Source organism: Nicotiana sylvestris, chromosome 2, assembly GCF_000393655.2.
Source record: "Nicotiana sylvestris chromosome 2, ASM39365v2, whole genome shotgun sequence".
NCBI classification, from domain to species: Eukaryota; Viridiplantae; Streptophyta; class Magnoliopsida; order Solanales; family Solanaceae; genus Nicotiana; species Nicotiana sylvestris.
Genome location: NC_091058.1, coordinates 214,657,096 through 214,671,587, shown reverse-complemented (window position 1 = coordinate 214,671,587; position 14,492 = coordinate 214,657,096). Strand labels below are relative to the sequence as shown.

The window sequence follows — 14,492 nt, the reverse complement described above, 5'->3', positions numbered from 1 at the left end:
GTTGAGTCGGGACAAACATGTCTTCTCTCCTCTTTAAACAAATTGGTGATTAATTTTGGTGCCACTAATCACATGATGTCTAGCTTTCAATCGCATAAAGCACCATCTCTTGTAACTGTAGCTGATGGAATAACCTGTAATGTTGTGATATTTGGAACTGTTACACTGCCCTCATCTATTACTCTGTCATCCGTGGTAAGTCTACAAAAGTTGGCTTTTAACTTTATTTCTGTTAGTAAACTTACAAGATACCTCAATTATTATATCTCATTTTTTTCTCGATAATTGTCTCTTTCAAGATCTTACAACAAAGCAAACTATTGGTAAAGGACATCTATCTGGTGATCTCTACATCCTTGATAAATATGAGCCTCGATTGGTTTCCTACTCCAGTGTCGTGACTCCATTTGAAGCACATTATAGATTTGGACATCCTTCTCTACCTATGTTGAAGAAGGTATGTCCCCAGTCTCATAATGTCTCTTCATTGAATTGTGAGTCATGTCGACTTGCAAAACACAATCGCAACTCGGTAGGTCTAAGAATAAATAAGTGGGTTGAGTCAGCTTTTGAGTTAGTTCATTCTGATATTTGGGGACCATGTCCTATTGTTTCCAAAATTAGAAGTATTTTATTACTTTTGTGAATGATTTCTCTCGAATGACTTGGATTTATTTTATGAAGAGCCACTCTGAAATATTTACTCACTTTTGTGCCTTCTGTGCTGAAGCCAAAACCCAATTTAATGTTTTGGTGCATGCTCTAAGGAGCGATAACACTAAAGATTATATGTAAGAATTATTTCAATCCTACATGAGACAACATGGTATTCTCCATCAGTCTTCATGTATTGATACACCTTCTCAAAATGGAGTTGCTAAAGAGAAGAATAGGCATCTACTTGAGGCAGAGGCAAGGATGAAAACGATAAAATCTTCCACTTCCCGGTCACATCATAGTGAGTAACCGGAAAGTGGGGGGACTATCTGTATTAGTAAAAATTAGACTCGCCAAGTGGGTCTATTAAATGGCGACACATGTCAATAAAGTTTGAAGAAAAGTGAAGAATGACATGTAAAGATGATATATGAAACACCCCCGGGACCGAACATACTCATACCGTGTCTGTTACCCCTGGAACTGATCATCATGAAATAGCCCAGAATAGGCACACGATTGACTCAACAGACACGAGATTGACTTCATTAATTATGGAATTAACTCATCAGTTATGGAATTAACTCATCAGTTACGAAATTCCAGCATTTACACAGCTGTTACAAGTCTTCCAAAAGTAATAGATGGATTGAGTAAATGCTCAAAATGGACCCATAATTCAAGGAGACTAGTTACTTAGATTTAGCCCTATAAATAGACATACTTTTACCACCACCAGAGGAATCTAATTTTCTTCTCTACAATTCTATACATTGTAATTCATAGCATCTTGCACCCAAGTTAGCCATAGTTTGGCCCTTCAAGCTCTGTTCGGCTCATTATCCTATCAAGGATTATTCAATAAGAATTCTTTCTTCTCTGCTTTATTTTTATTATATTATCTGTCATTGAATTTATTTCTCACTTCCCTATCACGTTGTATTAACGAAATTTTATATCTTTCGGATTGAATCGGTTTCTTGTGGCCCATCATATAAAATTATTGTTTTGACCTTGAAAACTATTTTTTGGGTTAAACAATAGGGTTGTGTATATATTCAGTTCATGGTCATTCAATAAAATCATCTTTTGTTTTATCTTGCTTATTCTTTATATGGTATAGAGTAGTCTCCTTGACTTTGTAACGGACCGACCGATCAATTTGAGTATTTTGATTCAGCTTGGTAATTTAATATCTTGAAAAGCTTCATACTATGTATTATGCCTTGCGTGTATGGTCGGTTTCATTTTTTGAATGATTCGGGGTTGGTTTAGAAGAATGATTTTTATTTTAGAAGCTTAAGTTGAAAATGTTGACCGAGATTTGACTTCTATGAAAATGACTCAGGAAAGGTAGTTTGATGACACCGATATGTTCGTGTTGTTATTTTGGACTTGAACGTATGTTCGGAGTTGAATTCGGAGGTCCCTGTGTTGATTTGGCTTATTTTGCAAAAAGTTGGCAGTTTGAGGTTTAGGAATTTCTTTAAGTTTTACCGTAGGTTGACTTTATGGCTGTCGGGTTCAGAATTTGATTTTGGGACTTGGAATATGTCCGTTTTCTATTTGGAACTTATATGTAAAATTTAGTGTAGTTTGGAGTTAGTTTGATAAGATTCGGATGCTTGAATGCAATTACAGAGGTTCTTGAGTTTTCTTTTGAATTTCATGCGTTTTGATGTTCGATTCATCGTTTTAGATTTTTTTGTGGTTTGATCATGCGAGCGAGTTTGTATGATGTTTTAGACTTGTGTAGATACTTGGTAACTCCTTCGACAACTATCACACAAAATAATAGGCAAGTGGAGAATTCTTAGTGTGCAGCAAATGCCAATCAATCAATCAACTATGCCATAATCCCAAATATGGTGGTTGGTTATATGATTCTTTGGTATCATATTGATACAAGATGAACTTAAATTGAGCGGCACGTTTCATTGTCGATCTTGACTTGCTTGAGGTTGAGTCGTAATTGTTAGTTATATGATTCTTTGAGTTCATTGACAGTATTCATCAAGGTTTGATTAGTACTATTCTCTTCCTTTATCTAGGCTTGGACTTGATGTGCTTTGCATAGTTCATTCTTTCACATATCTTCAGACATGCTGAAATAAATTGCATTAGTTTTCCACGCTATATAGTAGGTAAAAGTTACAGTACATAGCAACTAGTAGAAAGCAGTACAAATTTGAATAGTAATAATAGAAGTAACATTACACGCATTATTCTGCTTCACATATTTGAGTCACTCAGTGTGTAGCATTTGAAAGATTGGAATTCATAACTTGCAGGTTATACAGTCACTTGAACTCATTAGCACACATCAAAGGCGTAGTGTTGTGATGCTATTTTACATTCGTTGCCTTAAAATCTTGGATTATCTTTGAACAGGAAAAAGAAAGGAACAGGAAATATGTACGATAAAGGATGGCATATGAATTTAGATAATCGTATTGCACAATGTGACTTCCAACAAGAAAACATGGCTTCAACCCAAGTTGAATGCCCAGGTAGCCTACATAGAGAGATTTCTGGGCAGTTTACAAGCAGTTCGCCACTTTTCACATCATGAGTTAGCTTTTGCAGACAAAGTTGGTGAGTCTGTGACAGAGTGCTATCGAAGCTTACTATCAACAAAACATAGTGCGGCAGTTGAGTCGGGCTGTTGAACAACAATCAAGGCATTGTCGCTTTGAGAGGGACGAAAGAGTGAGCTTCTTATTTGTTGTTTCACTGAGTATCAGCAAAATTATCTACACATGTAGAGCTAACTGCAACTACGGATACAGATGACTAAGTATATGCATCAGTGTTAAGGAGATAGGCTTACACTGCTTTGCATATTCCCAAGACTAACTTTTAGGAAAGTTGATATTCACAATGCCACTCCCTAAAGCATTATTCTCATGCCCTTGTAATACTTTTCAATAGATTGTGTCATCAAAATCAACAATAGAGGCCTTTGAGATTCTTGACAGAAGAACACAAACAGCATGCTCATCAGTGATAGCCATGTTCAGTCTGCACAAGGTATTGAAAGCACAATGTATCTAGTGAAGGAGGTGATAGCTTAGCGGCTCTTGCACATTTCGATTAAAATTTTCAGCTTCCCTTATATTATCACAGCTACCAGTAGCGGTAGTACTCAAATTTGACTGAAATACTACTTCTTTCCCACTCAAATTAGGATCGGTACATTTTTCTTGCACCAATTTGTCTGAAGTTTGCAATGGGATACCCTGTATTGATGTATTAATAGGCACTGGAGGACTTTTAATAACACATACTGTGGCACATGAGGCCAAATATTGTACAGCAGCACCTATTGAAACATCTTGATCAAAGATACAGCAGCCTCAGCTCCAAATGTGTCGATGGGCTGATTCTTGGTGCGCGTGAATTCCACCAGCCTGCATAACAATTAAAACTCTGCGTCGATGAGCTGATTGTGATGGTATTTCTTGAAAGATACATAAAAACTTGAAAAAGCTGAGATATAAGATAACTTTCATATAGTACAGAGGTTGCACACCTTTTGTTTCTCTTCCTAAAGCACTGTTCTCATCCCTTATTATCAGTATCTGAGTGAATATTATCCCATCATTGCGGAGAGTCAGCAATCCCATGTATGTCTCTGGACTTGAGAAGTAACGTATGATATGCAAACAATTCAAGCCATGCCCAAAAAAGAAAAGAGAGTATACAACAATAACAATTTGAAAGAACAAATCTTGGAATACATAACTAGAGTACCTTTTGGTTTACAATAAGCACACAAAATGAAGAAAAAGTGGGGAAATTCGACAAAAGTTCAATAGTAATAATTAATATCAATACAAATCCATCACTTATTCACCACACAACAAAGTAAAAGAAAAGGAATGAAATAGCTGGGAGAAGGCAATAGATGTTTGAGGATTCATCTTTAGCCTCAAAAGCTGGATGTATTCCTTACATGCTCTCTGCAAAGAAAATTATGCTGGTCAATGTCCGCCACATAAAATGAAATAAAGGAGGTAATAAATTCATCTATACTCACATATTTTTCCCAGGGTAAGAATGTTCAAGACTCATTCCGAACAAGGACCTGAATCCTGTCTTCTCCCATCATATCTTCAACATATTGCTTAATCTCCCGAGCGGAATTTTCAAGATGAGGGCTCCTCCACAGATCGATAATTTTCAATGAAACAAGATCCCCGAAACTAGGCGGAATCTCCTCAAGCTTATGAGATTCCCACAGTTGTAATTTATCAAGCACATGAAAGGATTCCTCTCTAAACTCCCACTTAGCAAGACTCATTGGCTGCAACGTCAAACATTTGAGTTTCTAGAAGGTGTCTTCCTCCCCCATGTTCCATTCTTCTCCCGCGATGATTGTGACTACAAGGTACAGCTCTTCAACACCTCCATTACCCTGGAAAAATTCAATACTTTTTAATAGCTTGTGGCATCAACTTTGGCATAAAATTGTGAGAATCAATGATGAAGGCCTTGAAAGATTCTTGATGGAGGAACAAGAGTAGTAGTATGCTCATCAGTGAAGGAGGTGACAGTTACAACCATGAAAAAAGAAAGGAACAGGAAATATGAAAAAAGATGCCATAACGAAAAAGAAAGAAAACACGGTTTCAACCCAAGTTGGATGCCCAAGGAGCATACATTGGAGAGAGATTTCTGGACAGTTTACAAGCAGTTTGCAACTTTTCACAGCAGGAGTTTGCTTTTGCAGCCAAAATTGGCGACAGAGTGCTATCGACGCTTAGAATCACTAAAACTAGTGCTGCAGTTGAGTCGATTTGGGAGGGATGAAAGTGGGAGCTTCTTGTTTGTTGTTTCACAGAAGACAGAGCAAGAGCAGCAGCAAAATGATCTACACATGTAGAGCTAACTGCAACAAATGCTGGTGTATATTTACCCACAAAAAATGAAATAGCTGGGAGAATGTATCAGAATTTAGATGTCTGAGGATGTATTCCTTACATGCTCTCTGCAAAAGAAAATTACACTGGTCAAGCACTGCCACATAAAATGAAAATGAGGAGGTAATAAGTTCGGCTATACTCACATATTTTCCCAAGGTAAAAGTGCTCAGGACTCGATCAGCTATAAACAAGGACCAGAATATCCCTACCCATATCTTCAACATCTTGCTTAATCTTCAGAGCAGATTCTTTAAGTTGAGGGCTCCTCCGTAGTTCGATACTTTTTAATGAACAAATATCCCCGAAACTAGGCGGAATCTCCTCAAGCATACGACAGTCCCGCAGTCGTAATTTCTCAAGCGCAGGAAAGGATTCCTCTCTAACCTCCCAATTAGCAAGAGTCACTCGCTGCAACGTCAGACATTTGAGATTCTGGAAGGTGTCTTCCTCCCCCATGTTCCATCCTTCCCCCTCGATGATTGCGTCTTCAAGGTACAGATCTTCAAGCTTGGGCAGTATTCCTATTGTTGATAGTGAATCGGATGTCAGAGGAAACTCACACAAACACAACATTTTCACACTCGAAGGGAAGTGAAAATCCCAAAGCCGATTTGTCGCTGCAGAGAGCACACTATCATTTGAATATGAACCTTCAAAAGTTATTTTGAGAGATTCTAGTTCATTTAGGAAATCTAATTTCGGGAACCAATATCGATCTGTTGAACAATCCCATGATTTCTTGAGATCAAATCGAAGCTCTTGAAGATTGGGAAACCTTTTGAAAATATCCTCTCTGTCTTTCGAATTGGAAAGCTTGAGTCCCCGTAATAATCTCAAGCTCTCTAACTTTGAGTCCTCTCCTGCCAGTATTGGTTCATCTGTATCCAAATCAAAGAAAGAACAGTCATCTATGCCCAGCACTCGCAACTTTACAAGATTCAAAATTGTTGGTAATAGCACCAAGGGTGGTCCAAAGTTATTCACCTGCAGAGTTTCCAGATTCCACAGATTTGAAAAAGACGAAGGCAGAGAGTAAACTTGTGTCTGAATGTTTAAGTACCTCAAATGAACCAATGTGCATATTTCATTCAGCAAAGAATCATTCACCGTGATAGAAAATCTATCCACTTGCAACACTCTAAGAAGCCTCAAGTGCCTTAGATGACATATATCATAAAGTCTATTGTCATCATATATGTGTCCAGTTATCCTCAAAGAACAGAGGTGTTTACCAGAATGCTTTTTCTTTTTTGAATCGAACAGGACAAAATTGTTATGCCCAAAGTGCCACTTATGATATTCAATGTTCACTTGACGTGGCATCAGATCTGAAGAAGATGATGATGGAGCAATTGAACTTATCCTGCCAAACAACTTTTCCTCTCTTGCTTTTATCAAACAAAAGTCATGCACAAGATCATGAATTTGGCAAGTCCGATCGTCACCAATTTCATTGAAAGAAATTACCAAGCTACTGGAAATTAAATTATCCAGATAAATCTCAAACAGTTTTTCCACACTCTTCATCTCTCTCTGCTCCAAAAATCCTTCAGCAAGCCATAAAATTTCCAAATTACGGACTGGAATTGCTTCGTCCTTCGGAAAACTCGCAAGGTGAATCAAGCACGACTTTAAGGGATCGGGTAAATGGTCATAACTTAATGCTATAACCCTCATCACGTCCTCTTCTTTCTGGAAAATAAAGGAATTCAAATCATTTCGAACTTCAAGCCACACACTCCTTTTCATTTCCTTCCCTGCAATGACTCCAGCAATCAAATCAACCACCAAAGGAAGTCGTTTACAGTTTTGGACTATTTCTTTTCCAACATCCGCTAGTTCATCAGGGCAACTTTCTTTTCCAAAGACCTTTTTCTCTAGTAACTCCCAACTTTCTTCCAGTTTTAGCAATCGAAGGTCAAGAGGATCACTGTGGCGTTGTGCATGCATAGCCACTTTCTTTTCTCGAGTCGTCAAAATAATTCGACTTCCTTTCTCAACTTCAGGAAAAGGTCTTGTCAACTCATCCCATGCTGCAGTGTCCCACAAATCATCTAAGACTATAAGGTACCTCTTTCCAAACAGGTGTTTCCGTAGCTTATCAGCAACATCAATATTCTCACCGAATTTCGAAGCTGGGCCAACAACTTGATTAAAAAGTTTTTCCAGCAACCCCATCTCGTCATACTTTTGATCGACTGTACACCATGCACGGATGTCAAAATGACCAGAAATTGACTCATCATTATACACTTTATACGCCAAAGTAGTTTTACCCGAACCGGGCATACCAGTGATCGAAATGACATCTAGCGTTTTTGGTCCACCGGTGAGCTTCCTAATTATCAAGTGTGTCTCCTCTTTAAAACCTACGATTATTTTACCAGCTATTGATGACTTGCGATCAACTGGCTTGTTGGGAGAGTTCACAACAATGACACCCATGTTCTTGGGAATCTTCTCAAATAAATTTGAGACCCCTTCTTTGATAAGATTGATCTTTTCTATGGTAAAGGGAAGTGAGAAAATAAGATGTAAGAGACCATTGTCTCTTGCAATAATTGAATCAATGACATCTTTTGTCTCGTATGCCACATCTAAAACACGTGCCCAGAGATCTTTATACAATTCTTGCTCAACATTCCCGAAGAAAGATCTTATGAATTCTAGATCTTCTTTCACCAGCCTGATTTCTTCCTTTATCAAAGCAACTAAATAAGCATTGGAATTGAGCAAATCATCTAAGTGTCTAAGTAGAAGATGCATGAACAGGGGTCCATCACTCATGGGAAAGCAGAGTTGAGATGAGTCTGGGGCTTTCAGGTAAACATCTTTGAGTGCTTTCTTCAGGAGTTCAATTTTTTTGAGCAAGCCTAGAGTTGCACTATTTGTTTCATCGGTACTCTCTTCATTCTTTGCTTTCTCTTCTAAGTTGCGAGCCATAGATGATACGTCCCTGGTAAGTGCTCCGACACGTGCTAGGAATTTAAACAACTTGCCATTATGAATAAAGTCCTTAGGCACATCAGTAAGAATGATTAATAGGAACTCTATCATGATATGAATATTTCGGGCCCCTGGACTGCTAGCGGTAATAACATTTATCATGTGCTCTTGTAGATGAATTAGATACTCTCTAAGAATATCCGGAGAGGTTTGTAGGAGCTGCTTAATAAAGTGTCCAACTTTTGCTGATGTTGAAGCTTTCAAACTTGTAAGACATATGTGCATAACCTCCAACTGAGTTGGAATAATCTCCAAGAATAGATGTATTAGCTTGAATAGTCGAGAGTGTCCACCAATTTGATTATGCCATAAAAAGCGTCCTACTCTCTCAGTCATTAGTTGAAACTGAGGTAAGACATATTCAACATTCTCATGCCCAACGCAACCATTCACTATCAACTCGAGGAAATGTCTTATGTTGCCACAAACATTTTGAAGAATCTCATATTCGGTCATGAATGAAAAAAGTCGATCAACACGATACTTGGAAAAATGATGGAGATTCAGAAGGAGGAAGTCCAACTCCAATATCAGCTTTTCAATCAGATCCGCGTCAACAACTTTTTGAATTTCTTCATTCTTTAAGCTCTCTATGAAATCTAGAACATTGAGTGAGTCTTTGCGAACGGTAGAAAATGACACCTGCCAAAAGACCAGACATTATATCAAATTCTCACAAAGAAAGACAGTTAATTCTATATATATTATATTCTTAGAGTTTGAGCAACTGTTATATATTCAAAATAGGCATGTCAAAAAAACAGTTTACTATGCATATGCTCAACTGCATTAAAAGAATATGTTGAGCTGGTGTTTTACTAGATTATGCACTAAAAAGGGGGATGGCCAATTTAGTGAAGGTTTATTCTAACCATTTTGAGGAAGACATGAATAGAAGTAATTGTCAAACATAAAAACACAACCTATTGAAAATCATAACTAAGCATGATTGATAAGCTTTATAATGTTTAGTTTTTTTTTATTCTTAGAACAAGGAGTTTATAATTCTATCAATAAGTTCTGATTATTTGTTATAAAATAGTGAATGCACATGTCTCTGATAGCAAAAACAAGCACCTACTCGGTATTTTTACCAAAAATACTATCTTATAATGGTTAAGCGATTTAATAAAGCAAGAACATATATTAAGTGAAAAAAATTTATGTGCAGACACATGGCATGCATGTGTTGGTTTAGTATATAAAGTCACAATTAATTGGAAAGAAATAAAATAAAACAAACAAGAAACAAAATTTATCTCATGATATTAAGAGAAAAAGTAGTATAGACGTCATGTATTTCAATTTCTTCAACCATAGGTTCAATTGCCTCAATTTCTTTTTTGATCCAGGTTCATTTGCTGAAGTATGAGGTGAAGAAACAGAAGTAGGGGTGATTAAGCGAAGGAGGAAATAATCTCAACATACGTCATGGATTTCAATGTCTTCAACCATAGGTTCCTTTGCTGAAGTGGGAGGAGTAAGTTTTTGCAAATAAACACCAATAGCATCAAGGTACAACCCAGAACGCCCGTGAAATCCCACAATTGCTACACCTTCTTTCATCACAAGTGAAAATGGGGTTCCCCCAACCATAGACCCAAATGGTCCATAACTAGACCCAAATGGTCCATAACTCTTTGCATTAGTTATAAAACATAGAGATTTTATAACTAAATCGCTGCCATCATGTCCAAATGTTCCGTTGATACCTGTTAAATATTCCAATGGAGTTGCCTCAAAAACTACCTGAGGTTATTACAAATCACATATCAGTTAAATAAGTAGCAGTCTGGAATTTTGACAAAAATTCAGAAAAGTGCAAGAATATCATATTAGGATTTGAAATCTTTGGACCTAAAGCAAATCTAGACACTTAACTGAATCCTCTCAATGCAAAGGAACCGGCAAACTTTAATATGAAGCAACAGGTGCATCCATATATTTGACTTGAAAGATGCTTACATAACTACAGATTGTACGTTGTGTACACTGAAAATGCAAAAAGGTGCGACACTATCATATTAAGTTGACCTATAACGTGCTATAACTGATTTAATTGTCTTGATAATTACTTTTTTTTTACATAATATAAGCTCATTGCTATGACATGACACAAATTTAACTTGAGAAGAACGTTGTCTCTTCGACCATATTTTTTTCGGACTTACCTTGGCTCTTCGACCTCCACCCCCACCAAACTTTGGTGAGTCGATGGTAGTACCTTGTTCAGTAACGGTTCTGAACATGATGGAGTCTATACAATCTCCATGAGCAATCAATATTTCTTTAATGGGACTTTTCAGCATGTAATTCCATTTTGATCCACCAAAACCTCCCCATGGCTTCAAGAATATTGAGTCCGCTTGATCATAACTCACGTAATTTCCCTTCACATACATAACAAATCAATGGCTCCATCATTTGCAGTGAAAAAATATAATGAATATATATATACACTCATGTAATAGAAGAGAAGGCAAGGTACCATTACTGGCAATTTGCTTGGATTTGAGGTGAAGTTAAGGAAGTAGAGGTAATTAAGCAAAGGAGGAAATAATCACAACATATGTGAGAACTAGTTAATTTTATGGTACGTGTCACAAAAAATTACCAGTGAGTTATTAAGTGATCATTTTATAAATTAGTCCATAAATAAAAAGGAGAAACGTGACAAATATCTAAACTAATTTTTCATCTATAAAAATATCATAAAACAATAACGCTCTTCTTCATGCAATATGTTGCAACTTTTTATCTTTTTAAATCTCTATATTTCTTTGTTACCCGCTAAATACCATGATTCAAAGGTTAGAGGATCAATTTAGGGAGAGGAAAAGAGGCATAACCTCAAAAATTAACATATTGGAACCAAAAAGAAAGATGATAATCAGGGGCATCTAATTAGTAACTTATAATTTGCTATCATAAGTTAAAATCAAAAAGATATTTAGAGTTTTTAGTGTATAAATTTTGAAAGATAACACAATCAACGACAGAGGGTTCCTTCAAATTCCATTTATTTTGTCAACTTTAGTTGTAATAAATATTGTATCATGACATACCGATAATTTGATTGCTTTCCCTTTCTCGCTTTCCATGATTGTAACTCCTTCCCTTCCGTTCAAGTTCTCAAGATCTGATGTATAAAATATACATAAAACCTAATCAGGAGAAAAAAGAAGAAGAAGGAGCAAGAATACAAAGGATCTGAAGAAAAGAAGCATAAAGAAAAGCCATAGCAGGAAACCATACATAAAAATTCAGTTAAATAAACTTTGTTTAGCTAAACATGATTGGCTAAGATCATGGTGGACTAGCTAACCTTTTTAATTGATGTTGAAGATGAAAAATATGAGATATGGAATGCTTGCTCCTCTCTGTTTTTGTGTATGAATTCTGTCCTTTTCAACAAACCAGCTACTTGAGATAACAAGTTGAAAATTCTGGTGAATGTGAGATCATTGATGTTAGGTAGAGTGTGACAAAAGGTTGGACGCCAAATTTGAAATAGTCTTAGTTTCTTTAACTTTGTTTAGAAGTGAGCATTATTTATACATTTACTCTTTTATTCATAGTTAGAAGTGTGCAATATTTGGGTTCATGCCGAGTTGATTTGATATGTTTCAACGTGAGTTTTTGGAAGTCGAAAGTTCGAAAGTTCATTAAGTTTGATTTGAGGTGCATTTCGTCGTTTAAATATTGTTATGTGTGTTTTGAGGCATCGAGTAGGTCTGTATTATAATATGGAACTTTTTTGTATGTTTAGACAGGTCCCAAAGGGCTAAAATGAGTTTCGGATAGATTTAGGTTGTGTTGCGCTCGTTTTTCTTATGTTTCGACTTGTCGTTTCTTCAAGCATAAATGGTACAACATTGAACAAATGAGCTCCGATTTCTATTTTATTGAAGCAATAGATCCGTATCGTAATTACGGAGTCATATAAAAAAGAATTGTCAAATTTGGACATCGTATGAGTATTTTATGGTTATTTTACTAAGAATTGGGTTGCTAGAGTTTTTTCAGATTAATTACGAAATTGTCATTGTTGTGTATTGAAAAATCTGCAATATTTTCAAATATTTAAACCAACATATCTCCTTCAATATAAGATCAATAGGAGTGATTCAAGAGCCTATCTTGGCTAGAATTTCACAAGGAATCCATTGGAGGTATCAAAAGTGAGTTTCGAGATCTTTTGGCACAAAAAAGAGGCAGAACAGTGTTAAAATGATGGTTTTATGCATTTAACATATTTTGAGTTGGGGAGCTCGGAGTTGGGCAATTGGTCGAGGCATTTTTTAGCATATGAATTGGGGTAAGTGTTATCTACTCGGTTTTGGTCATATTTTATGAATCTATCTTCGATTTTATCTTTTGGTTAATGAATTTTAAAGAAGAAATTGAAGGTTTTGGCCTGAAGTTTCATAATATGAATTTTTGAGTTTTGAACACCGATTCGGAGTCGGATTTGAGTGAAATTAGTATGGTTGAACTCATAGTTGAATGGGTTGACGGATTTTGTGAGTTTTTTGGGGTTTTGAGGTGTGGGCTCGGGTTGAGTTTTTTAGCCAATTTTGGGCTTTTGATTAAAGATTCGATCTTTTCCGATTGGGATTGGTTCCTTTAGCATTGTTGATGTATTTGAGTTATTTTTGATTAGTTTCGAGCCATTCAGAAGTCGGAACGCGCGTGATGAGATTTTTGTCATAGTACTTAGGGTACTAAGTCTTATAAAATTAAAACGCAAAAATTCCAAATGACATTTTCAACCGTTGATTATATGATGGATGAAATAAAGGGTAGCCCGACGCACAAAGCATCCTGCGTTCTGTGACTATAATCCTCCCTTTTCTAAACAAACTGTTTATTCCTCCTTTTTGTTGCAATACTTCGTGGATGTGGTGGAACCAATTTTCTTTACTCTAGAAGTGAGAAAAGTTCTATTTATTTTTTTGTGTTTTATACTTCAATACCATATAAGAGTGGAGTGATTTGTATGGTGTCTAATTTTCGCGTGCACTGGATTATAGAAGAATTTGGTTTTTATATGTGTTCCTTATACTACTGTTGCATAATAATAAATACATAAAGTAAAGAACACAGTTTTTTACTGGAAAAACACCCAACTCAAAAGATAAAAAAATCATGACCTACTACCCAGTAGGTTATTTTCCAACACTTCACTAAATTACTGAGTCAAAAACAGTGTTTACAAAACTCTTGTAAACCTAAGGATTACCTCTAACCCTTTGCAGCAACCAGCCTCAAGCTGTTGCGACAACTTCAAGTTAACTCTAACTTGAATACTACAACTCAAAGTACCTAGTACAAATGCTTCTAAATAAAGCTGAAAGGTACAACTCAAAAGTCCTACTACAATGAAACTAGAATAAAAGACAGACACTTGGAATTGATTCTTCTATCTGGTTCACGTAGCTTCAGGTTTACACACTTGAATCACACAGGAATTGCTTGCAACATGCCTTGATATTTTGCTATCAACTCTTTCTTAACTTCTGCGTTTGTGCGTTAACTGTAAAAGAGAACACACTGATATTTATAGAGTTAGTTGAATAGGATTAACTAGAGTTCTAATGTTATACTCTTCCTTGGTGGAAGAATTCTAGTTATCTTCAATTTCTAACTCTTTCCCTTATCTTGGATTGAGTTCTCTTCACGTAAGGAGTCCTGCTCCTTATCGAATATGCAACCTTTTCGTCTAGGAGATATCCATCATAACTACTTATGCTTATCCCTTTCACGTGCATGACTTGTGCTCGAATCTGCCCCTATCTGTGTACACTATATATGAACCTGGTTCATGCGTGTGTTTCTTTGTCAATTATAAAAACAAACTGACTCAGGCCAACATTTTTGTTAGCTTTTCTATTGTGTGTGTTC

The 14,492-nt window shown here is 36.3% G+C and overlaps 1 protein-coding gene across 5 annotated transcripts; it reads right to left on the bottom strand.

Annotated features, from left to right (window-relative positions):
* Positions 1 to 3,071: 3,071 nt before the first annotated feature.
* Positions 3,072 to 12,090, bottom strand: LOC104239703 (putative late blight resistance protein homolog R1B-23). 5 transcript variants are annotated; one of them, XR_011405598.1, is made up of 9 exons: positions 11,844 to 12,088; positions 11,654 to 11,727; positions 10,760 to 10,978; positions 10,017 to 10,337; positions 5,726 to 9,230; positions 5,320 to 5,647; positions 4,697 to 5,074; positions 4,190 to 4,619; positions 3,072 to 4,067 (listed from the first exon to the last, which is right to left on the bottom strand). XR_011405598.1 is itself a non-coding variant. In XM_070168490.1 (6 exons), the coding sequence occupies exons 2-5, from the start codon at positions 11,687 to 11,689 to the stop codon at positions 5,760 to 5,762; spliced, it is 4,047 nt and encodes a 1,348-aa protein (XP_070024591.1). In that variant the 5' UTR covers positions 11,690 to 11,727; positions 11,914 to 12,088; the 3' UTR covers positions 5,169 to 5,647; positions 5,726 to 5,759. The 5 variants fall into 5 exon arrangements, 2 of the variants coding, with proteins under 2 accessions (XP_070024591.1, XP_070024592.1); XR_011405597.1 differs by having other exon boundaries at positions 11,914 to 12,088; XR_011405599.1 differs by lacking the exons at positions 3,072 to 4,067; positions 4,190 to 4,619 and having other exon boundaries at positions 4,960 to 5,074; positions 5,576 to 5,647; positions 11,914 to 12,088.
* Positions 12,091 to 14,492: the final 2,402 nt, after the last annotated feature.